The 25,110-nt window shown below is 41.8% G+C and overlaps 1 protein-coding gene across 6 annotated transcripts in view; it reads left to right on the top strand.

The window, feature by feature from the left end:
• The window catches only part of adgrb2 (adhesion G protein-coupled receptor B2), a 191,946-nt gene that overhangs the window by 148,656 nt on the left and 18,180 nt on the right, over window positions 1-25,110 (top strand). For 5 of the 6 annotated variants that reach the window (XR_011102885.1, XM_068710968.1, XM_068710969.1 and 2 more), the window contains exons 18-32: window positions 833-936; window positions 1,303-1,405; window positions 1,849-1,999; window positions 4,920-4,989; window positions 6,500-6,566; window positions 9,535-9,620; window positions 11,325-11,423; window positions 14,706-14,805; window positions 15,700-15,771; window positions 18,014-18,106; window positions 19,334-19,612; window positions 21,595-21,634; window positions 22,028-22,042; window positions 23,878-24,050; window positions 24,270-24,980. Coding sequence is in view for 5 of the 6 variants with exons in the window: in XM_068710968.1 (XP_068567069.1) it covers window positions 833-936; window positions 1,303-1,405; window positions 1,849-1,999; window positions 4,920-4,989; window positions 6,500-6,566; window positions 9,535-9,620; window positions 11,325-11,423; window positions 14,706-14,805; window positions 15,700-15,771; window positions 18,014-18,106; window positions 19,334-19,612; window positions 21,595-21,634; window positions 22,028-22,042; window positions 23,878-24,050; window positions 24,270-24,980 (2,163 nt within the window). In the remaining variant the exon portion in view is untranslated. The remainder of the gene's footprint in view (window positions 1-832; window positions 937-1,302; window positions 1,406-1,848; window positions 2,000-4,919; window positions 4,990-6,499; window positions 6,567-9,534; window positions 9,621-11,324; window positions 11,424-14,705; window positions 14,806-15,699; window positions 15,772-18,013; window positions 18,107-19,333; window positions 19,613-21,594; window positions 21,635-22,027; window positions 22,043-23,877; window positions 24,051-24,269; window positions 24,981-25,110) is intronic. The other variant, XM_068710972.1, reaches the window with a different exon arrangement.

Below are 25,110 nucleotides of genomic sequence, written 5' to 3'. Positions count from 1 at the left end.
AGCAAGATGTTAATTTAGTAAATTATGGTTCCAATTGGAGTAAAATAGACGATAAAGCAGGGTATGCTTTAGGGCGTGGCTACGTTGTGATTGACAGGTCGCTACCATGGTGTTTTCCGGTCTCTGAGTTATACATGATTATCGTCTTAGAACTCTTTCACAGTGTGTTTTCCTGTCAAAAAAACTAATTGTAACATTTTGGTCGATTAAAAATGTCTTATTCAGCGGTCGGATGTACTTGGCTCCACCCTCTCGTGTCACTTCTGGTTGCAAAAAAACAAGAGGATGAATCCCAAAAACAAACTGGCCACGGCGGAAATGCAGAACTTGCTTCAAAACAGTTGTCCACAAACCAATGTGTGACATCACGGTGACTACATCAACATCTTTTTTTGTTGTTGATTCATCTTGAATTTGGAGATGTATACATAAATGGATCCAATTAAATGTGATTTGGGGGGACTAGCTAACCCTAAGCCATCAGCTACCCATCATAAAGCTGCAACTAGTGTATTAAAGTAGCTAACAGATCAATATCACAGTGGGAGGTGTGTGCTTGGATATCACACTTTTTTGAGTGCAAATCTGACAGATTTCTCTTGGAACTAACCCCACACATATTCCTTTTCACTTGGGAATGTGTCACATGACAGAAGCTGAGTATGCTGTAGCTGCCATTTCACTGTGACTCAAAATGACCTACGTAGTTTTTTGGTATAATAATGGCAAGCAAGGGACATGTGTGGGATACTACTGAATCTTGCAGAAATAATTAACTATCAATTTTCCTTGTCTCTTTCCCTCCTTTTCCATTCCTTTCCACTCTCCTCAGGAAATGGGTCCTACCAGCATGCCCTCTGTGCCCCTCATGGTGGGCTGTGGGGTTTCCTGCACCGCTCTTCTCATCCTGCTGCTAATCTACGCTGCCTTCTGGAGGTAGCCTACATGTGCACACACAAACATGTATTGATGGTGTTGTGTCACTATACTCACACATTCCTTGTGCAGACAGCGGGGATTTTTCTCAGTATCCAGGCTCCAACAGCACCAATACATACGAATTGCAGTTTGTGTGTGTCCTCTGCCATGCCAAAACTCCAATGAGGCCTAATAAGGAACAAATGGTTCAACTACAGCAGGGGGGGTGGTGATTAGTTTTTGGTGGCACACATGACAGATGGTAAAATCAAGCTAATGACTCTGTACAATGTCCAAAAGGATACTCTTCAGTCTGTCAATCTGTCATTAATACTTATTTCATATGTCTGCCCCCCCCCCCCCCCCCCTCTCCCCCCCCTGTAGGTACATACGTTCCGAGAGATCGATCATCTTGGTGAATTTTTGCCTCTCCATTTTGGCCTCCAACTTATTGATTTTGGTGGGACAATCTCAAACGCTTAGCAAGGTAAGCCACTGTGCACAGAACAACACAGAGACAAAACAAATCTATTCCCAGACATAGCAACTGGATTTCTACCAGAAACCAAAGTCAACGCATTTATGATCCCAGTAAAAGTGCTCTTGAAGGTTCACACAGCCGTGTTCTCAAAGTGACAGGCTGACTTGGCACACAGCACTCTGACTAAGCAGGACTCCATTGTGTAGTGGTCAGTATCGATCTCTATGAGTAACACTGCAGAGCCAAGTTGAACTCCTGTTCTTCTGAACAATATTAGCTTGATCAGACTCCTTTTTTTCTTTTTATCCTCTTTCTTTTGTGGAGGTTTCATTTTACTCTGCTGAAGAACTCCAAGAGAGGATTCATGATGACACGTCTCACAAAACTACCATTGTTTTATTTCTTTGTAAAACGCCTCTCTGTCTCCCTGACTTTCTTTTTCTCTTTAGGGCCTATGTACTGTGACTGCCGCCTTCCTACATTTCTTCTTCTTGGCATCCTTCTGCTGGGTGCTGACGGAGGCGTGGCAGTCCTATCTGGCCGTCATTGGCAAAATGAGGTCGCGACTCATTCGCAAGCGCTTTCTGTGCCTCGGCTGGGGTGAGCACTTTGGTCTTCATTTGATGCGGAAAATTGTGATCCATGAAATCATACAGTAGTTACCTTGTTTCAAGGGTTACTTTTTATGTTGACAAAATTACTATACCTTTATATGCATCCTTGAGAATATTGAGTGAACACATTCACATTCTTCTTTAAAGGGATAGTTCGGGTGTTTTGCAATGGGATTGTCTGAGGTACTTATGATGCCTTTCATTTACCTCAGAAATCTGAATTAAGAACTGGAAGTTCGCTCCAGCCAGGTTAAACCAATACTACACGTTATAGCGGTGTTGTGAAGAAGTTGGATGGTATTGTACGTCTGACTGATTTGATGAGACACAAATAAGACAATAAGCTTTTTTTTGCTGTTAATGCGCGGTGCAGCTTTCTTGTTTGTCCCACCTTTGGAGTCTGAAATACCGGTTGACATTTCCACCTGGTTGAAATCAAATGCAGCATTAACCATAGTCTGTGTATTACCTACTGTAGATGCCGTTTGGAACACACCCCCCCCAGTTTTGGAGAAATGGGCAGGAGTACCGACACAAGAGCAAAGCAACATACTGCTGTGGACAGCCAACTAAAAGACAGGCCCATGTAAAAGAAAACTATATCTGTTTAAGTATACGCTATATTTTGAATATTTTCACCGCTTTATTTCGCCTTCAGACAGCCATTTCCGACAGGGAACTGATATAAAAGTGAAACTGATCCATTCACTCTTCAAAGTCGGAATATATTCTAAATATAGGGTACAATAAAACTACTACTTCTTCGTACTTCTAGATGTCTAAAATACTCTTCCACAACAGAGCGTTACTTTGCTCCTGTGCTGGGACTCCTGTCTACTTCTCTAAACTGATAGCGTGCCGGCCACCGTCTACCGTAGATAATACGCTGATTATCAATAAGTACCTCATACAACCCTACTTCAAAATATCTGCACTATACCTTTAAGTTTGTTTGAAGTATTAGCATATACATCTTGCCAGTACATCGTGAGTTAATGACTTGAACTTTTTTAGTTACTGCATTTTGAAAGAGACTATTCAGTATGATGGTGGCATCCACTGTAACACGTAGGTGCTATTGTAAGTTTCTGCCGTTGCTGTTACTGGAAATATGAACTCTTTGTGTGACAGAGAATTTTCAGCTTTGCAAATGAAGAAGCTTTCATGAATTGAATGCTGATTGTTTGGAATTCCATTTGTGATGGAAGGCAGCAAGACGTTGTTTTTTTCTTTTAAATATGAAAATGTAACAGATTTTTGTGTTGTGTTGAAAGTGTTGGCTGCATTATGCTGAATAACCTTCATTTGCGTTATTTCCATTTATATCCCATTTACTTAGCTATTATTTGCTACTTCAAGGATTCAATTTCCTGGAAGACATTCATTACAGTTTCTAATATAATCTTACTAATCATAGCCAAAGCTAGAAGTGAATTTGTACATGCATACACACTCACAAAGGGTCACAGTTTACACTCAGAATAAACATAATCCCACTCCTTTCAGCTTAACGTCACCTCTGTTCCATTCACCCTCCATGTCACTTTATTATGCTGTACTCGCAATAGGCACCAGTGATGTTCAAGGATAATCAAAAACATATGATAACATCTGTATAATACTGGCCAGATGTTTTGATATATAGCCTTGGAAATGACAAGCACAACCTCTAACACCACCACCACACACACACACACACACACACACACACACACACACACACACACACACACACACACACAGGCTGTTCAATTCTCTTGATATTGATTCCACCAGTCTAATCTGCCAAGTCATCGATGCCCTTACCTGATACAGAGGAGGGAGAATGTATAGATTGTTGTACAGTCACAGATAGAGAGAGATACTGACAGTGTGTGTGTGTGTGTGTGTGTGTGTGTGTGTGGGGGGGGGGGGGGGGGGGCACGCAGTGGCAGCTATATAATGCTTTGCCACACTTGTAAATGCACATGAAATGCATGAAACAGTCTAGCAGAGTGAAGGGGATCAAACAGCTTATCCTCCTCACGTCTGTTTCTCCCCAAATTATGTGATTGAAATCAGTCGCCATGGAAACAGGATATTTGGGGTGTGCCTGGAGCTGTGTTAGACTAGCAGGAGATGTGTAATGTATAGCTCCGTGTTTACCGTATTATACATCAGTAAACGCTAGATTGATGTTGTCTAATTGAAACTTTGCGCCTGCTGGTTAGTGGACCAGCCTGGCTCCCCACCATCTTATTTGTTAATGTTAATGTGACTTTTTCTAATTGCTTTTCATTTGCAGCCATAATCACAGCTTTGTTAATTACTTGAACATTCCAGAGCCAAGCTCATTACGGAGCCCAGCATATTTCCTTCTTTTTCTGGCACGTACTCTGTGACATTCAGTCTCACTCGCTTTCCCAACACACACACATGCAGACACACCCACCCTGCTTGATTTAGCTAATTAATGCACAAATGATTGACCACTCCTAGCTATACCTCACATTTTATGCACTCCCTTATAGTCTCACAGGCCCACATTCATAGTGTTACTCGCTCACAGACATGCTGTATGCATGGCTTACCTATGGCAGCGTTATTGTGCATATGCTAAATCAGAGCTTCCATCCCTGCAGTGAACTGGGATCTAAGCCCAGTTTTCATGCTTCCAGCTGGACCTGTGTGTCAGGGAGCACATGCAGCGCACTCTGGCTCACATACAGAGCACCAAGTCAGTTTCAATCACATATGCACACGTTACAGGATATTGCATGGCTTCTTAACTTTTGAATAGGAAGAGCCATATGGAGTTGTTCACAGTAGAGAATCTTATTTGGCCGACATGCTTCATCGTCCCCATTAAGGCTTCCTTTTATCCTTCGTCTCACTCTTTTGATCTTTCCCTCTCTCTGTTTCTGCAGGTCTTCCAGCTCTAGTCGTAGCAGTGTCAGTGGGTTTCACCAGAGCGAGAGGTTACGGCACAGCAAGCTAGTGAGTACCACTCTCCGACCCCCTGCACTGTCCCTCACACCAGTCATGACTGGATTTAAATATCATCACTCAGTATCAGCACAGCGCCATCCGTTGCCCTTACACCCAACCATTCCAAGCAGAGTGTGTTTTTTGCTGTTCAAAATGCTGTATCCTCATTTTTCCACCTGAAGGCATTAAGCTAAGCTTTATTTCATAAACTAGTATTTTTATATATTTTTTTTAATTACTCACCAGAGGAGGTTATTGATTCAGCGGAGGCTCTGCTATAAGCAGCTGAATATATAAAGTCTGCCTGTATTTTTCACAGTGTTTGTATCAACGAAACAATGCATCCAGCTATCCAGCCCATTTCTAGAAATGCTTATTCCTGTTCTGTGTCACAAGGGACTGAAACTTCTCTCAGTGTGCATCAACACATCTTAGTTGCTCATGTAATATGAAAATGACAATGTTGTTGATGCATTGTCAAGATTATATTAAAGAAACACATTCAAGCCCCCATTTAAAATCTGAAGTGTTTCCCTAATTTAATCATGACTAAATAAGTAAACAGTCTAAGTTCAAATATTGACCAACATCAAGCTTATCTTTTATCTCTTCAGAACTGTTGGGACAAAACTAGTAATATAAACAACAACCCCAGAATTGTTTGGACTTTTTATTCAAATAACGCTAAATTACAATTAGTGCAAGGAAATATGTGACATCAACTTCTTCCAAGTGAGCCACTTTAAATCACTTTTAAAACAAGAACAAAAGCAGAAATCTCTCAAGTGAAATAACCAGGCGTGTTCTGACCTAGTCAGAAAATGTTGTTTATTTGAGACTCCATCACTAAGGTAAGAAGCTTGGGACCTTAACTCATATAATGAATCTCATTGAAGAGACAGCCATGTGGCGTATGTGAAGCGTGTTTTGGATGATTTGTTTACTTTGGAACAGAGCATTTAAAAACACAATCATTGACATTTACTGTTCGGCTTAATGTTAAACAAGATATGACAACAACGAGCTCTGATACCTAGTCAATGGTGTAATTGATTCAATGGAAACACATCCTAAAACATGTTTACGACTTTGTTCCCTCTTACTTTGCTCAACATCTCATTAATAATAGCATTGTATATTAGCTTTTAGGCCTTTTTATTGAGCTGCAATTAAGACAACAGCAGGGTTTCAGTATGCTCTGATGACATCACTGGAGGACACATTTAAACTCATTAAATCTCAGTAGCTTTCACACCAAATGAAATTCCACAAGAGCATTTACAGTTTGGGGATATGTTTTAGGTAATGTACATAATACGTTTTCTTCACACTGAGGGCAATAATTACAGAATCAAGCACTTACCCAGCCATAGAAATGAAATCCCTCACTTAAGAAATCCAACATCCTTAATTGGTTGTGTACTTGTTGTACTGAAGTGCATGGCACTCACAACAAGTGGAATGAGAGACCTGAATGTTTTGTTGTGCTCAAAATACTTTATGTTTTTATCTTCTGTAGTTGCTGGTTGTCCTTGGAGGGCGGTCTGCTTTATGCCTTCGTTGGGCCTGCTGCTGTCATTGTATTGGTGAGTCTCCCCAACATATTCTCTCAAAGAGATCATAATATAATTCTACAAATATTTTCCGAAGTTGGCCTCCAAGCTAAGAGCTTTCAAGCAGCTGCAGCTGACCTCATGAGGATTTGTCCTTCTCCTTTCACTCCCCCATGCAGATGTGAGCATATAGACGCACCCGGGGTGTCCCCGACAAAATGATGAGATGAGCATTTTGATCCTTGAGTTTAAAAATGTCAGCTCAAAAACGTTAAAATATATTCCAGCAGACAAGAGCTTCCTGGCTATGTAACACTAGCCCAGCAGCCAGATTTCTCACTTGTTTGTGTACTTTCAAAGTATGAGTCATTTTACCCAATACATTTAAGGCAAAATTATTTTTTTTCAGACATGAATATGTGACTCACAGTGTGCACCACAATCATAATAATGTGCCCTTTTGTTTGCTTTTGCCAATTGGTATAAGACAGACATTTAGTATACAAAAGCATATAGCTTTATATTGTTCTGCAGCAAAATTGAGTGCATTGATTGCATTTCAGTTGTGTTTTAATCATCTGTTGTGTGCTGCTGTTTGCAGCTGTTTCTAGGAGGCTAATTTCTGTGAAATTAATCCCTGGGTGGATATTTCCACCTCTAAGCTTAATAAGTCTGGATGGGGTACTAAACTTTATTTTGGTAATTGCTGCCGCTGCTGCTGCCGCTGTTGTTGTCTTTCTGCTCATGCATTAGTTCTCCTTGTTGCTTGCACACTCACTGTGTAGCACATGTCAGAAAGGAAGCATGGATCAGACAGCGTCACAGGTGTGCAGAGTGATATGCGTTTTCTTGAAGTAAATTCCTGAATAGAGAGTGACAGTTTGACAATTTGGGACACGAGGGAATGCAGGATTATATAGTGCTGAATATTCATGAATATGATAATGTGGTGGCTTCCAATATTACTATTATTTAAAGGTTACATAGTCAGAAAACACAGGAAAACTACCGCCTGCACGTTCACACTCACTATTCTGTAAGACAGTACACACAAGGTTGATGCTTTATCTGATGACAATCCATTGTACATACATTAATAATAGTACAACTAACACATTATAATACAAGAATGGTTAGGCGTTTGGTGTGTCTACATTTATGAGCTCAAAGGTTAAAGCCATCTTGTAAAATCAAAGGACAGTTATCCCCATACGTTGTGCGTCAGAGTCTGGTGTTCCTTGGAATGATTCCAACCTCCCACCACCTCCACAATGTCGATTTACACTCCACATCCCAGCTGCTATGTCCTGTACCGGTCCCCGGGCCCCCGGTGTTGTTCCTGGGACCCCACTCTAACAAACATCTGTAATGAGAGTTGGGCATCGGGCAGAGAAACACAGACCTTCCCACAGGACTTTTCTCTAATTAATCAACCTGGCCCTGGGCAAATAGCAGAGCAGGATGATGCTGACTCACAATGCTGGGGCCGAACATGACTGGCATGACAATAGTGCTGTCGCAATCTGGAACATCGTAGGTAGTTGTCAGCAGCAACACACACATGAGGGGGAAGGGGATGAGAGAGAGAGAGAGAGAGAGAAAGAGAGAGAGAGAGAGAGAGAGAGAGTTTTTAGCCTATTGCAAAAGCTGCCAGACGTAGCAAAGAAATAGGCTTCAAATAAAAATCTGGCTTCTGGAAAGGCTGCAAAAAAGTGTAAATTCGACTGACCACATCAAAGTAAGACTTTAACTGCTCAACCACTCAGCTCTTTCTTTAAGATTTCCAGCAACCGTGTATTGAATCTATTAGTATCTAGCCAGGAGTTGCCAATGGTGACAGATGAATCCAGGCAGACACTCAGTTTAGGACCTTGATGAGAATAGAAATGCATTGCATACGCAGTGTGTGAATGCCATTTGTTGCTAATGGACCGCTGACATCCCAAAGAACACTAGCAGATGAATAACCAAACAGAAACTCTACAGGGAAACCCATAAACACTGATAGAAAGAGTTCAGAGAAAATCAGGATTAGAAGGAATATGTCGCTGGCATAGACTTTCTCCCAGATGGACAGGATTTTAGAGCTGAAGAGGTCTACATGTGGCAAGCCTTGGCTCACATCTCTGTGAGCGTGTGTCTAATAGAATCTTTGTCACTGGGTCACTATGGCCAGATGTTTGGCAGGCTTAGCTAGGGGCTCCTCATTTGTAAGAGAAGCCAGTGAGTGTTTAATTTATTTTGAAAAAAACAGGTATTTTGGACCACAATGCAATTCCGTGACAATGTAAACAGAACTTGTGTTTTTTTTTTGCAAACAAACTTCACAGAGTACCTTTAAAGTTGGCGGTTTTATTCCTCACAGACTGAATGGAGTGCTGCTCAGCAACATTGCTCTCATTACTGCCACTAGTGGCTGGAAGAATCAATTATAGTAATGTACATCTGCAATGTTGAATACGAGGAGGAAAAAATATGTTTAGATCAGCCAATTTAGTAGTGACTGGCCAAATGTAATGTTGCATGCATCAGTTTAAAAAAGTATACGCCATGATGTTATAATATGGTTAAATTTGAGTTCACTTCATGAAATCTATTTTAAATTTGTCTCTGTTTTAGCACCATGGCATCACAAATACGTATACAAAGTTGGGATGCTGTTATTATTATTATAATTATTTTATTATATTTATATTTTTTACTATGTATTATTATATTTGGACATTATGACCACAACTGTGAGTAATAGCTGTGTGCTAGGATTTGGGATAGAGTATGCTATTTTAATAAACATGTGATTGAAATAAGCTTAAGGCTACTCCTGCATAGGAGCAAGTCAGCATGGGAGCCCTGACAGCAAAGGCACCGTCACTGTCAGTCTTAAGCTTGTGGGACAATAAAAAAGGAATTGTCTTTCTTGATTAGTGCATGAATAGAATCCCTGTTGGCAACCCATCTATAATAGCAATTCTAATCAAACTGTTCTCTCTGTCTCTCTTAGGTCAATATGCTCATTGGAATTGTGGTGTTTAACAAGCTCATGTCACGAGACGGCATTTCAGACAAGTCTAAAAAGCAACGAGCGGGGTAAGTAAAGTTAACTTCCTTCCTCTCCCTCACACACACAAACACACACACACAGCTATGCACAAAAGACATCAACACACACTCCGCTTTTTCATCCATCAACACACTTCTTGGTGGGAACAGACTACAAATTTGTTGCATTAAATAAATCTCTCTGGCAGACACAAACTCAGGGAAAACAACATTTTCATGGCAATTTTAATTCCAACTGCTTTCAAGGGTCTCTGAATGCACACCTACTTCTGCACCTGTGCCTTCCAAAAAAAAGAAAAGAAGAAATATGGTCCAATTTGGCACCAAAATGACAAGACATCTGTTATGTTCCGTTGCTCTGTGAAATCCATGAGCATTTCACAATCGCTTCCACGTCTAGTTTTCTCAGTTTTATGTGACATGGGTGAATATGGTGGATATGAAAATCAATGGCAGATGGAAACCTAATTATATACTGTGAAACACTAGGATTATGTGGGTGACATCTATTGAAATCCGTTATTCTTTCAGATATGCATACATCTGATGTGTATACATATAGGACATGCATGCATACGCATCCACCTAGAACATTACTTCTATTAAAGCAGTTGGTGGTTGTTCATTTTCTGTGCTAATTTTATAAATGGAGATTTCCTCCGCTCTCGCAGTCAAATCTATGTTTTCATTTCCATTCCTATTGATTTTCTTTTTTTCTTCCTATTTTTCTCTCTATCTCATTACATTTCCTCCTGCACAAATTTGAATTGACAATTTGTGTATAGCTGCAAGGGTTAATATTACCGATTGGCTCTCTGGGGGGTTGATGAGCTTTTGTTAACATTTGATTCAACTGAGACAAACACACCGACACAAACAGATGCACCTTTCTTTGTTACAGGCTAAGTCCTTGCTGTTATCTGAGTATTGAGCACATTCCCTCTCAGATTCTCTGAAGTGTGTGTTTGTAGGCACACACATATCTAAGCACTCCCGCACACAGTAGCTGCTCGTGTTGCTAACAGGACAGGCTGCCATTAGCCAAATGTATTTCCTTATGAAGCCGTGGGGATGTGGCTGGCGCTGAGGCAATGAGCTGTGATGGGACGCTAATGTAGCATAGCCCGTGCATGGCCCCATCATTCTCCACTTGCGGTAGACAATGCTACACACACACATTAACACACAAACATGCACACTGTTTCTCTGTCTGAGTAGTCAACTGTAAGTAAACAACCAAAGTCTTTTTCTTCCTTTTCGCCCTGATAAAGCTACACTGTGCACAGCCCTGTGGAATAAGATAGTTGGTGTATTTCCTCTCTGTGTCACTGTATTCTGTTAATCCTCACTATTCTGCTGTAACATTGCAATGTCCGTCTCTCACTTTCTCTCCACTTGCTCTGAATCAATCTTTGTATTCTGACTGTTATTCATTGCTGCTACTTTTTAAGATCTGTTTTTAATTTGCCTTTCTTTCTTTTCTCCCTCCCCTCCCCCCTCTTTTCTTTTCCCCACCCTCTCTGTGTCGTGTCCACTTTTTCTTCTTTTTTTCTTGTTCTTTTTGCACCTGTGTCACCTGCACATTCACCTGTTGCCATTACTGGAACTTGTGTTTCCACACATCCCCCCACTCCCTCTTCTCCTCCCCACATGGCTGCGTGTGTATGTTTGTCTGTGTGTGTGTGTGTGTGTGTGTGTGTGTGTGTGTATGTCTGTGTGCATGTCCTAAAGTGTCCCAGCGGAGGCGCGTAGCCGACTGCTCCTGAAATGCTCCAAGTGTGGCGTGATCTCGAGCACCGCTTTGTCCAGCTCGACTGCCAGCAGTGCCATGTTAGTCCATCTTCATCTTTCTATTTGTTTCACTCTCCGTATCCTTCTCTCTCTCTCTCTCTCTCTCTCTCTCTCTCTCTCTCTCTCTCTCTCTCTCTCTCTCTCTGTCGCTCTCTCTCTGTCGCTCTCTCTCTCTCTCTCTCTCTCTCTCTCTCTCTCTCTCTCTCTCTCTCTGTCTCTCTCTCTCTCTCTGTCTCTCTCTCTCTCACTCTGTCTCTCTATCTGTCTCTCTCTCTCTTTCTCTCTCTCTCTTGCTGTCTCTCTCTCTCTCTCTGTCTCTCTCTCAGTCTCTATCTGTCTCTTCCTCTCCATCATCCTCTCTTACTCCTCCATCCTTTTATTCTCGGTCTGTCGGTAATGATGCACGATGAAATTCAGACTTGGATGAAAAAAACAAACTAAAGAAAAGGAAAAAGCCTTCAGTGCAAGCCATCACTATTTAATGAGAGCATGTTTTGATCCAAAGTGGATTTTCCTCATGTCATGCAGAGCAAACCTGACCTGTGTCTCACAGTGTTTGTGAATCATTTTTAAGAGTTTGTTTTAACTTGTTTTTAGTGCAGTATTGCAGAGGCTTAACACACCGGAGCAGTTAAATGTCAGGAATCATGCGAACTGTGCTGCATTATAAAATGTGTTTCTGCCTGTGTTGCTACTTTCTGGCTCTCATTATATTAGGCAATGTGGTGAACTGTCATATCGGTTTCACCACCTTAAGATGGTGTTCACAGTGGACACATCATATTTCAGATATATCAGTTAAGCAAGGGAATGAGGAAACACTGGCAAAGTATTTAAGGAGTGTAACATACCAACATTATTACATATATACTGGAGCTGCATGCATTTAAATTGTTCTGTTTAGAGCATCTTTTAGAATTTGTAGAGAACACGTCTAAGAGAGACTAATGAGGAAATTCATTGTCTAATTGTTCTGAGTGTTATATCCTGTGAAAATAGACTTAAAATGTGTTTGTGGCTCTGGATTACTTGCGGGGGTTGTGGAGTTTAAAAGGTCTAATGATACATGCTATAATCCAATGTTTTTGGAACTTTTAGTCCCACTAAAAGCCCTAATATCTTGGCTTATTTTTGCATGTTTTATTTTATCCATATTTAATAGTGCACATTATCCAAACAATGCAGCGACAAAAGCCTCTGATAAGCAGTGTGCTTCTTTAAGCAATAATTTAGAATTCAAAACAGAAAAAGTCATGTAGAGACACAGGTAGACATAGCGTTATTTGAAGTAGTTGAGTACTGTCTACCCGATCAGAGAATGAATTTGCTCTCCCACCGTGTGTGTGGTTATCCGAGCTTCTCCTTGCTCTGTTGACATAGCCGCGATGGCCTTTCATGCTTTTAGTGCATGTTAGCACATGTTAGCGTGCCCCACTGGTTATCTCACAGCTGCTGCTCAACACTGCTCTCATATGGTGGTAACAGCTGATAACGCTGTCCTGACCGAAGACATCATTGTAGAAGTGTAGCACCCACCCTCCGGTTCCCCCCTTGAGGTGAACTGTGTTAGCTCTGTCAGCACTTTCAACATAGTTTGCCCTGTTAGTTCTGTTAGCACTGGTTGCCATGAGCCGCCATGCTCACCGTCGACATGTTGAGAGTCAGTCAAAATGCTCCAAATCCCGGATCATCTCCTATTGGGTCTGGACATGTTTAAAGGTGCTACTATAGTGTAACAAGAAAAAGACAGATGGCCAATTTGTTTTTGAAAACTCTTAATAAGAGGCTTATTGTCATGGTTTCTTGTTCAGAGCAGCATATCTGTTAATGAAAGACCCTCCTTCCGTTTTGCTCTTGCAAACAATGTTCTGCGTATTTAACTATGTCCTTGTGCAAATCTTTCATTATGGCTTTGTGTTTACTTTGGAAGAGCGCTCTGTTTAAAGTAGGAACTCTGTGTTTGGTTGTGCTGTTTCACGATTGAATGCTAATGGGGTGAAATTGCCTATTTGCAGTAACAAGTTTGTATCAGTTACTTGTCGTCCCTGTGAAAACACAGGGCCATTATTGACTTTCTTTCACACAGCTTTGCTGATCTCAGATCCACCTACATCTTTGCCAAATACATATGGTCTATTATTAGATAGATCATTTATATTCACATTACTGTACTTCTACCTTCTATTTGCAGTATACTGTTTATTTGAGAAGTCCCTCAAATAATCTGCTTACAGAAATCCTAGTGTGAAATCGTAATATTTCTGTGTTTACAGAAATAGCATTCAAACACAAGAATTCATCTTAAATATTGCTGGTATTACACACTCCCTTATTCTTTGTATCATTATTATATAGTAAGCCTGGTCTATTTATACCAAAGTGTCTTGATAAAGCTTTAAAGACTATAACTTGGGAATTCATTTCCAGAAAGAGATAACCACCATTTAAAAGTGTGACAAAATATGCTTTCCCCATATTTCCTTCCTTCCTAATGCCTTTGTAGAACTTTGAAATACAGCCGCTCATTAAAAAACACTTATTATGTATGATGAGGTACACTTGCAGTATTAGAGTATGTCTTTTTCACATAGAATGTAGGCTGTTACTGTTGCTGTACTGAAACATATTGTGTGGTTAAAAAACACAGTCAACAACACCTGGAAAGTTGACACATTAACATCAGCACAGCTTTGGCTTTATTGCTCTATTTTCCCTTTTATTCATTGCCTTGGACATGCACCTGTAAAAGGGGCGTGCATATTTCTCAGCGTAGTCAGTCTGTCAGACTGACTACGCTGTTATAAAACCAGGAATATGTGCTCAAACAGCATGAACATTTTAAATTGGTGTCTGACTCCATAGAGTTACAGATACACACACACACACACACACACACTGCCTCCGCAGAAGCCCCCATGTCAGTACTTGTCAGTGGCCTGTCTTCACCGTACGTGTTGGCCTTATCGTCTCACGGTCCACCAGCATGACAATTGCGTGCGCATCAACCATGTTATTGTGAGCAATTGTCAGTCTCGTAACTACATGTATCTACATGATTACACATCATCTTCCACTTTTCAGTTGAGGTATTAAGTGTGATCCAAACCCTCTTTGTGCCAATCGGCTTCAAATTGCCCACCACTGACTCTAAGACTGATCTGTGTGAGTGTGTGTGCGGGTGAGAAATTGAGTTATGTGACTTACCAAAGCCGGCTGGTCTGGTTTGAGACTGAACCCTTTGTTACTTCTCCTTCTTTCCCCTCCTGTGTGCCCCCCCCCCCCCCCCCTCTGTGTCTGCATCGCTGTCTCTTTCTCTGGCAGGGCGTCTCTGTGGAGCTCCTGCGTGGTTCTCCCCCTGTTAGCATTAACCTGGATGTCAGCAGTGCTGGCCATAACCGACCGGCGCTCCACACTCTTCCAGGTGATGTATCTCAGTAACACTAGCGGACGCTCACATACACTGTTACCAACAAACATATACCTGTTATGTGTCATTGAAAAGCAGCTTCAAAATTGTGTATGGCATTAAAAAACAATGACACTCTGATATAAAAATGTGTTTTGTAGTATTTTATTACATTTGGCCATGAAGACAAAACATGTATTGTTGAATGATGCAAAGTGTAAATTGATAAGAAGAAAAGAAATAGGATCACAATTAAAAAAGTACAAACAAAGAAGAACCTGCAATCCCCACTGTGTAAGGATCATCAGCAGATACACGGTCTATGAATGAAAGTATGAACGCCTATGAAGATTTATTATGAATAAACATGACTTGGCTGACTCATTTCATTCCAGTGTTTCTCTAGTGATCATTGAGTCATGTCACTACAGTATTAACACAGGGTATGATGATACAGTGGTTGGAGTGCCTTAGAGAAAGTATCAAGCATGCCACAATATTTATTTCTTTTATTCTGAGCATTTTTCACACCTCAACTTTTCACCGCATCAAAGGCAACATTTACATTAATAAAAAAATGTATATTCCATGTCTAACTGTACAAAACCAAGAAGATTTAGAAGTAGGTTGCTTTGCAGTTTTACCACAGCTGAGGATAGTAATGAAAGCTCAGGGTTGCTGGTTGTCTAGGTAACACTTTACACTTTCTTTCTAAAATTGTTCTGCATAATGTAAGCAGCCGTATGCATACAGCTTTTTATGGTTAGCTGTTCCACATTAGAATGTGTTTTATGTAGGGAAAACAGTAATATGTCATAATAACTTTAAAGGCGGTGCCGTAGTTTAGGTTTGAGACCCACTACGGTGATGTGCAATAATTCACAAGCAAATATTTTTTGTCCCTTCCAGGTGCTCTTTGCCGTCTTTGACTCTGTCCAAGGTTTCGTCATCATCACCGTCCACTGTGCAATGCGCCGAGAGGTGAGTCCGGTGTTCTTCCTCCTGCTAAGCCGCCGTTTTAGATCCCAGACACATTGAGCTCATAGATTTTTAAATCAGCAGCACAAAGTGACCTCACCGACATTCACTGCCTTCGACAGGTGGGATTCGTGTTCGCAAATGTCATGTTAGTTTCCGGGTCAGTCTGAAGTCACGGCAGTACACAGGCGAATCAGACATGAGAGGGATTAGCACGGTATTTATGTCCTATGTTGCAGCGCTTCTTCGCCATAATGCAGTATGATAGTGCAGTATTGTCCGTCTGATCCAAGGCTGCTTTAAGGAGCTTACCAAGATGCTGTATGGAATAAGACTCTAAGTCCCTAACTAATACCCCTAGTGCCTTTTATGCCACAGGCTTTGCTGTGCCCCCGGGGATGCAGAGTTTTAAACTCATTGTCCACATACATGTAGTCATGCCCTTGAGACATTTTTTCATGGTCTAACTCACGATTGCACTTGCTACAATTAATAGATTTGCAATGTCATCAGTTTTCCATGAATGTGTTGCTGATGCATGTACACCACACACAGACTTCCCTATTTCCAAGAGATCATTATGGTATTGAATGCACTGCATACTGTAAGTGAATTCTGAAATGCTTGGAATGCTTAGCTGCATTAAATCAATATCACAAAAGCGGCAGGGATCAGGGTACAGTAAATCCAGGAATTATTTATTGTAAATGTATGAAAATCCTCTGCATAAATCCTTCGTAGCTGCTGAACAACAGGCAGAGTGGTGTGGCACGAGGGATGGGGGGAGGGAGGGGGGAGGAGAGGAACAAGGGGGAGAATTAGTAAGCATTACGTGGTAAAACAAGAGGGAAGGCAGCATAAAGGATGATGTTATGTGAAGTAAAGTACACACAAAAAAATGTGCCGCGCAGTGCTCCTTGATAGCGCTCGTTGTATGTGAAGGTGTTGGATGGCACAGGTGGCCCGCTGAGTCGAGGAGAAGGTGAACGAATGAACATTTGCAGTTTTATCAGGGGTTGTGATTTGGAGGCAGCAGTAGAGGAGAGATGAGAAAGATAAGGTACATTGTGAGAAGGGGATGCCGAATGTACTTAGTTAAGTGAGGAGAGGAAGGAGTGTAGAAATTGCATGCAGAGATCTGTGGTTGTGGGGGGGGGGGCATGATTCAAGAGCAAAGCAGGAGGATGATGGTAGGGGAGGAAGAAATAGAGATGAAGGTGGATAGAGAGGTATGGACACAGAGGGGCTCTTCACTTTGAAGTCAGAATGAGCTACATTGCCAACAGACACTCACACCAACAGAGAGCGGGGAACAAATGCCGCCGAGGATGAGTGTGGACATAAAGAGAAGAGATGGATGGAAAGAAACAATGGAGGCAATACCCCAGCCCATGCAGTATTAATCCGACATGGATTCTTCCCCAATCCACTACATCCTTAGCAGCACACACACACACACACACACACACACACACACACACATATATAGATGAGACCACCCAGCGAGATTGAAGATGCTCTCATTCGCTCTTGCAATGCTTCTTACACGAGCACTCTTGTTTCCGCCCATAAGATTCTTATGGGATTTGACAGCAGCAACATTGAGAAATGGTGTTGCTCCTCAGCAAGTTAGCAGGGTATCTATAATACAAAGCCTGATGTGGGAAAAGAATCTCGAAGTTGGTTGTGAAACATATTGCACAGGGATCCATTCGATTTCAACTGTGTCATAAGATCTCAACCTTTGACGGTGGGCTGGTGTGTATTTGCATAGATGCCGCATGTAGGAGGAAAAAGAAAACCAGTGACAGTGGAAAGGCCCACGGGTTAGAATATCTATACTCTGCTACTGCTTTTAATTTGGACTGAGCGCCACTGATCTCACAGGGCTCAAATAGGCCACTTTGAAGAACTGCTGTGTGCTTTCTTTACCAAATCCACTGACTGTTACATAAGCTACAAGCTGAGCTACTTTGTGAAGAATATAGCTTTTCCGTTTACTTTAATTTTTACGTAATTTAGTATTCACTGAACATCTGTCATTGCAGAAATAAAGACGAAGAATATAAAATGTCTGAGGGAGTGAGTTCCCCGTGCTCCATTTGCCAAACTTAAGTAAAAGTTCTTGCACTAACTTCTTTCCTTTGCGTCCTCCCTTCCTTTTCTTCATCATTCTTTTACCCTCCTACTGTTCCTCTCGATATTCATCCTTCCTCCCCTCATTCTCTTATTCTGCCCCTTTCAGGTGCAGGATGCGGTGCGCTGTAGGATGGGGGGATGTAAAGACGACAGCGAAAACTCGCCAGACTCCTGCAAGAATGGACAGGTGCAGATCATGGTGAATAGCATTCCATTTCATCCCACACTGCAATCCATTAGCCTCGGACTAAAATTAACCGGGCTGGAGTTTTCTAGAACCTTCAGCTCCAATAGCAATAAGCACGATTGCTATTATTAAAGTGCCCAAACTCATTCCTGGCTCTCTTCATTACTGTTCATGCATTATGCATCTTCAAATTTTATTTTCTCAAAAATGTTTGATTTCATTCCCCATAGAAATGCAATATCTCTCCCAGCCTGAAACTACCTTCTTACAGTGCCATAACTGGAAATGAACAGTTAACAACAAATACCATCTCTGTAGCAATATCCTGCTTGAATTTATAACAATGCATTTAACATTCTCGGTGTGTGGACTTTGGGACAAAATGTTAATATTGCCCACAGTGTTTCATGTATTATCAAATCAAACACTTCAGCACTTTTATTGACTTTTAACCTAAGCTTCTTCCTCTGTATTTGAAGAGCACAGAGCTCCCGTAACGTTATTGTTGTTCCAAATGTGGCTAATAGTGTGATAAATCATATATAGACCTGATCTGCCCTGCCAATGTCAGTACAGTTACAGAGCATGAGCGACTATCGCAACTCTCTTCCCTTTATTTCTCCCTCAGACCTGTTTGCGGTAACGGTTATGGCTTTCTGAACGCCCCATGAGGTTATCAAGATTAAACTTTAGAGCCATCACTGTGTCAGGGAAGCCATAATGACGCATTCTCTGTCTCTGCTTTCATAACCGAGAGGAACAGTAACTGTGCTTAAGTTTCGATTAAACGTATTATTATCATACACACAGCTCGTTGCTATGCCAACTATTGCTCTATTAAGAACGGCAGCTTGAAGTTCTCTCTAAATGTGTACGACTTTGAAGAAATCTTCTCAGACGGCACATATGCATGGATGACTGGTGTATTAACGAAACAATACCCTTGAGAATATTAATTGTGATGGATTATTTGGTGAAGCTGCCACCAGTCGGGCTGTATCACCAGCATAATGACACTCAGGTGTTCTTGCTTTATTCACTGGAAATCTCATTACAATGTTAAACCCCTAACATGTACAGACATTATAAAGATGTAGAACTGTAGCTACACCTTCTTGAATCAAAGCTTTCTTTAAATAGCTAATCTCTGATTAAAACTCAGGACTGTCCTCTACAAAACTGGTTATATTTCTGCCTGAAACATTTATGTTTTTGCATGAATTTGTTTTACACCATCAGAAGTGTCCAAATGTGAGCTACTGTGGGCAGCAGTGTGGCTCTCCGCGTTGCGGCACTTCCCCGTGCCTGTCGGGTTGCCACCCACAGCAGTTCCCACCGACGGCCCACCAGGCATGCCAGCAAGCCTGTTACCACAGTCTTCCTCGCAGCAACCACAACCACGGGCTAGAGCACAGCCACGCCCTCATCTACGCACATGAGCATAACCACATCCTGAACAATACCCACAACCATGCTCATAACCATAACCACGCCCACAACCACATCGGCAGCCAACTAGTATGTCACTTCTCGTAAATAATCCGTCGGTATGAATAGTAAAACCCATAGATAGAGAAAGGTGGAATCTGTAAAACAATATTTTGCAACAAATGGGAGCAATTAGTGAAGGAATGCTCAGACATTTTGAAAGACACACTTATTTGCTTTATTTAAGGAGTTAAATGAAAAGATGGATACCACTTTCATTCTTTTACGCTGGAGCTACAGCCAGCAGCTGGTTAGCTTAGTTTGGCACAAAGACTGGAAAAGGCTCTTTAGATTAGTAATTAACAAGTTTTATCTTGTTTTTTTAATCTGAACAAAAAAAATATGGTAAAATATGGTTTAAATATGGCATATTTAGCGTACAAAAATGAGAGTGGTATCAATCTTGCCATCTGGGGCAAGAAAGCATACAGAATTATTAACCCAAAATGTCAAACTATTCCTTTAACCAAAAAAAAAATATTGCATCAAATTTAGTTTTGTTTTGATTACATATTGCACCTTTAAATCTTAGTTTGAATAGCTGTGATGTATAAATAGAAACTAGTACTTCTACTATAGCAAGGTAGCAAACCTTGTCTTTGGCCATTTATAACTGATTTAGGAGCCTCGTCAAGAATGCTGTATGTTATAGGGTGTTTACTCAACTCAGGCAATGGGACTCAACAATAGGACTGTGTTCCCTTGTGGTGTTTTTACCTAACAGTTGATGACTCACTGTACTTAACCTGTGAGGCTGTTGCAGAGAGAGTGTATTATAGCTAAGATAAGGATGATTTGTTTTTTCTCAATTTGGATGGCAGAGAGGGACTGAGAGAAAAAGAGAGAGGATTTTTCATATCCTCATCCTGCTATTTAGTAGAGACCCATTTATGGTGCTGCGGGTGATTTTCCTACTAAGAGCTTTTCCGCTCCTCTGAGACCTTTATATATTCTCTCCTTCTCTCTTTCAGTTTTTCATTTCCCCCCCTTACTCGTCTCTTTGCCTGTGTGGCGTGCCCAAACTGTCTAAAATCTGTAGTTTATTATCCAAACAAAGGCTTTTGTAAATGAATCCCGCCGAGGACAGGAAGAGGCTGTATGGTGAGAGAAGGGAGGACCACAACTGCATAGCAATGAGCTTCCCTTTCACTAAAGTTTCGGAAACTTGAGTGGTGGCCATTTTGGAAACACCACTTCTTCATTCAACTCACCACCCTTTGGGTTTGGGAGTGATTCTCAAGCCCACGAAGTAGTGCCACCCTGCTTTCCTCAAGTGGATTGTAGCTCAAAGCAGCAATAAACATCATATTTTGATAACTTATCTACATTAAATCCGAATATTAATTGCGGGGTGAAGCTCTGTGTGGATGTTTGTGTTTTGTTAGTCAGTGGGAATGAATCGTAAAAGCATTTGGATTATTATGTTATGTATCTTTTTTTTTTTTTTTTCAGTCTATAAAAAGCTAGACTAGAACACAACAAAGTTTTGCTTCAACTGGCACAGCAGATAATAGTTTTGCTGCAGTGAAAATGTCTGTCCGTTTGCATTCAGACGATAGCGAGGTGACTGATGAGGCATGCAGTAGCATTACATACCTGGCAAAACACCACAGCGTTCTGCTCCTCTCTTTTCAAAACTATATTTGGGTTCTGCTGCCGGGAACTGATGCACATCATGAACAAAGTACGCAGTGTGTGCCATCACACAGAAGTGTCTGTTCTTTTCGGTTTGAAAAAGCTTTGGACAAATTCACTATGAGGAAATGAAAACTGAACATTTGTGTGTCTCGTTCACGGGGGGAATTACTAATTGACTGGGTTGTAAAGTGTTACCATGGCAACAGATCCTATCCTTGTCTTTAGTGTCAAATTACAGTAGAGCATCACAGTCATTGGATACAGCATAACCATTCGGGATCCAGTCACTCGTAAGAACTGTGCCGTTATCGATGTGGTGAATGTAATGACGCTCATTGTCTTTCCTCTCTTCCTACCCCGCCTCCCTCTCTCAGACGGATTTTGAAAAGGATGTGGACTTGGCGTGTCAAACAGGTGAGCTCTCCCTTCCACCTGATTTCCCTTTCTCCCTTTGTCCAACACAGGAGTGGCATTGCCGAGAGGCAGTGGAGAGTTGTAACTTACCTTGCTGTACTTGCTGTACGTGTTGATAAAATGACAGGAGATGATGTTCTACAGCTCGACACAGTTATGCACAAATCATTATGCCTTATCAATCACACTGAATCTGCCCAATAAGTGTTCAGCAAGCATATGTTTTGATGAGACTGTGTTTAATTGTGCATGATAATAACACATTCCTCAGGCCTGTTTCACTCGCTGCTGACAGTGGTCTTGTGTGTGAGCGTTTGGATGTGTTGCAAATGTACCACAATGTGTTGTGCTTTGAAATATTAACACAGTCACTTTCCCCCTCCACCCTTGCAGAGAGAGGACACCCATGTAAGTGTTGCACCCAATTGACCTTTTTAACACTGCCTGGTCCGTCCTTGGACTTAAATAATTCCTATAGACAAATCTGGGTTGCAGGTGGAAGTAAAGAAGCCGCCATAACTGCAGTGGCACCTGGCGTGTAAACAAAACCGTAATGTCTGTAAAGAATTTCACTTCTCCAGCAGTTTTGCCCACAAATATTAAACCGTTTCAATAAAATGTACAATATTTAAACCTGCATATCTCTAGCTAATTGGTACTTTCTTACTTTTTTTCTGGGTGAAATTCTACTTGTACAGTATCTCCTTCCTTTTTTTTATGCTGAATTTCTTCTGATTGCAATGCAAGAAATCACAAAGTGATGATTTACATCAGAAGCAAGCAAGTAATTCCTTCAGGGTCTAAGCTAGAGTTATTCCACACAGCATTTTGATATCCACTCTGCAGAGGATGGACAGTAGCGGTACATTAATGTAAAAGTTTTTTGCCCCAAAGGCTGTGTAATAATTAATAATATGTAACTTTCACATTCAAACATGACTAGCTTTATTTGTTATAGGTGGTGAATGCTGATGGTGATCAACCCAAACGTCTCTGCTTTCACTGTCAGTGTAAAAATGTTCTGTTGAACTATGCCACTGCAGTAATGGCTGTGGCACTTGAAAGCGCAACACTTAAAACAACTCCCAGATTTGTCTATAGGTCATTCTCTGGGTCTCCACTGTTGAATGCAGATGTGAAGGGATCAGATTTGTTCAAACTTGTCCTTTGCACCAACCGGACTGTAAAACAGGAGATAGCTAGGTTCTGTACTCAGCTGGTGTCCTTGCTGGTATGCAGACTGGTAAACTGGATCCAGCTTAAATTTTTTCAATCAATGCTGTTAACATAAACATGGACTGTGATGCATGCTTTGCTCTAGAATTGGATTTTGGGGCCACAGAGTAAATCTTCTCTCCTCTGATGCTGACAGAAGGAGCATGATATCTAGCATGCATTTCCAAATGGTTTAGAGTTGTGTTTCATTGTGATGATAGATTGATGTCAGTTGTGATTTAACTTAGTGTCTCATCAGCATGCCGCAGTTAATTTTTCTAGAAATGTATAGTATTCTGTTTGTAGTTCCACATGCAACAACATGCATGAATGCTAACCCAAAGCCATGTAAGTAGTTTTATGTTCTGTTTTTATTTACAGTGTTGTGAATAAAAAATTAGGCCCTCATAGAAATACACATTTATATTAAGGAACATAAATGCACACAGCCTCTCACACACAGGGTATAATACGCTGGTAAGCAAAATATGGGCCAGGAGTCGATAGCAAGGGAATTTTGCTCCATTTCATTTGAAGCACACAGCATTTTGCACTCAGGCTCTTTCTCCAAGCTAATAAAAATCCTGGCTCAACGGCAAATCTTGAGATGGAGCAAGACTTAAGGTCACAGTGTCGGAGACAAACTCGTCTTAGTTACTCTGAACCATATAAGCAGAAATTGAGAAGTGAAACTTTTATTTGGAGATGCAATCTGCCTCACAGCTGCTTCAAAGCTGAAAACAAACTTCAGTATCGCAACCTGATTTATGATTATGTTTTGCCTATCTCTCTGTCAACTGTCTTCTGTTTGGCATAAATGATATCAATTCATTACCATTCAAAATCCATTACTCTTTCTCCTTTTAAATGTTTCTCTTCCTCACCCTTTTCCCCTTCCTTTACCTCACTCATAAACGTGTCTCTACTTCTTCTTTTATTACTTTGATCAACTACCCAAACCCCCATATCTCATGCCTATCCTCCGCTGTCTTGCTGTTTCCTTGGCTTCCCTTCCCGTCTCCCTCTAGTTATATTCAAAGAGGTGAACACCTGTAACCCTGCCACCATCACTGGGACCCTTTCCCGCATCTCCCTGGATGATGAGGACGATCCCAAGCTGGCAGCCCATCAGGAGGGGGGAGTTGGGCTCAACTTCAGCTCCCTCCCCGGGAACATCCCCCCACCCAACCTCATCGTACAGGTAAGGAATTGATGTTGACATTGACTGACCAATTGGATGATCAGTGTCGTGCTCTGCTCAACTTTTCTGTCCAAAAGCTAAAAAGCCTAGCAGCTAACAAGTGAAAATGTTTAATCTAGCAACAGAAAGATATCTGTTGAGATTATCTAAAATAAGATTATCTTGCTTCCAGGAAATACTTGTAAAACTGAAACATTTTATTTTATTTTTTTCCACAAGGTTCCAACCCTCGGCGGCCTCAATGAGCTGAGCGAGCCCCTCAAGAAGGAGGTAAACGTAGATCAGCAGAGACAACAGGGGCAGCAACGCAGTGGCGCTCAGATCTACCTGTGCACCGAGAGTGGCCTGGGCTGGGCTCGACCGCCCGCTTCCTCCAACACCTCCCAGGACGGAAGTGCCGGAAGCGGGGGGAGCGGAGGGGGAGGAGGAAGTGGAGGAGGCGGGGAGGGAGACTACATGGTCTTACCTCGTAGGACGGTCAGTCTCAAACCTCCAGCGCCCTCCTCCCAAGGAGGAGGCCTGGGACTGGGGTGCGAGGACAAGCCTCTCAACATCGCAGTGGAGGATCCTCCCTTCCCCCCGCCTCCCTCACCCTTGACCCTCCACCCAGCTGAAAGTGAGGCGTACCCGGCGGATTTTGTGCCGTCGAGTGTGGGCGACATGAACATCGCCATGAACCTCAACCGCTCCTATGGGACAATCAAAACCATGCCCCACGGGCACGGCCACATGATGGCTCAAGGTGGTCTTGTACACTCCCACGGAGGACACATGCACTCCCACGGTCATTCGCTCCAGCTGAAGCCGGGCCAGAGGCCGTCGGTCAGACAGATTCTAACAGGGGGAACCACAGTGGAGAGAACCAGGACCTTGCCACGCAACCTGGGCAGCACCAATGCCAACAGCAGCCTCTCAGCAGGATCCCTGGAGGTGGGTAAGAGGTTGAGGGATGGAGGGTTTCCCAGTGGTGGTGCATCTTATTCATAATGTCCACCTTTCACTTGAGCAAACACTTGATGTTCACAGTTATGGATGCGATGGTGGTGGCGTGGTTATATAA

The sequence above is a fragment of the Cebidichthys violaceus genome, unplaced genomic scaffold (genome assembly GCF_023349555.1).
Source record: "Cebidichthys violaceus isolate CVI_PGR_0920_01 unplaced genomic scaffold, fCebVio1.0.p SCAF_16, whole genome shotgun sequence".
Classification (NCBI taxonomy): Eukaryota; Metazoa; Chordata; class Actinopteri; order Perciformes; family Stichaeidae; genus Cebidichthys; species Cebidichthys violaceus.
The sequence above is the reverse complement of the archived record's forward strand: the minus strand, read 5'-3'. Positions and strand labels throughout refer to the sequence as shown.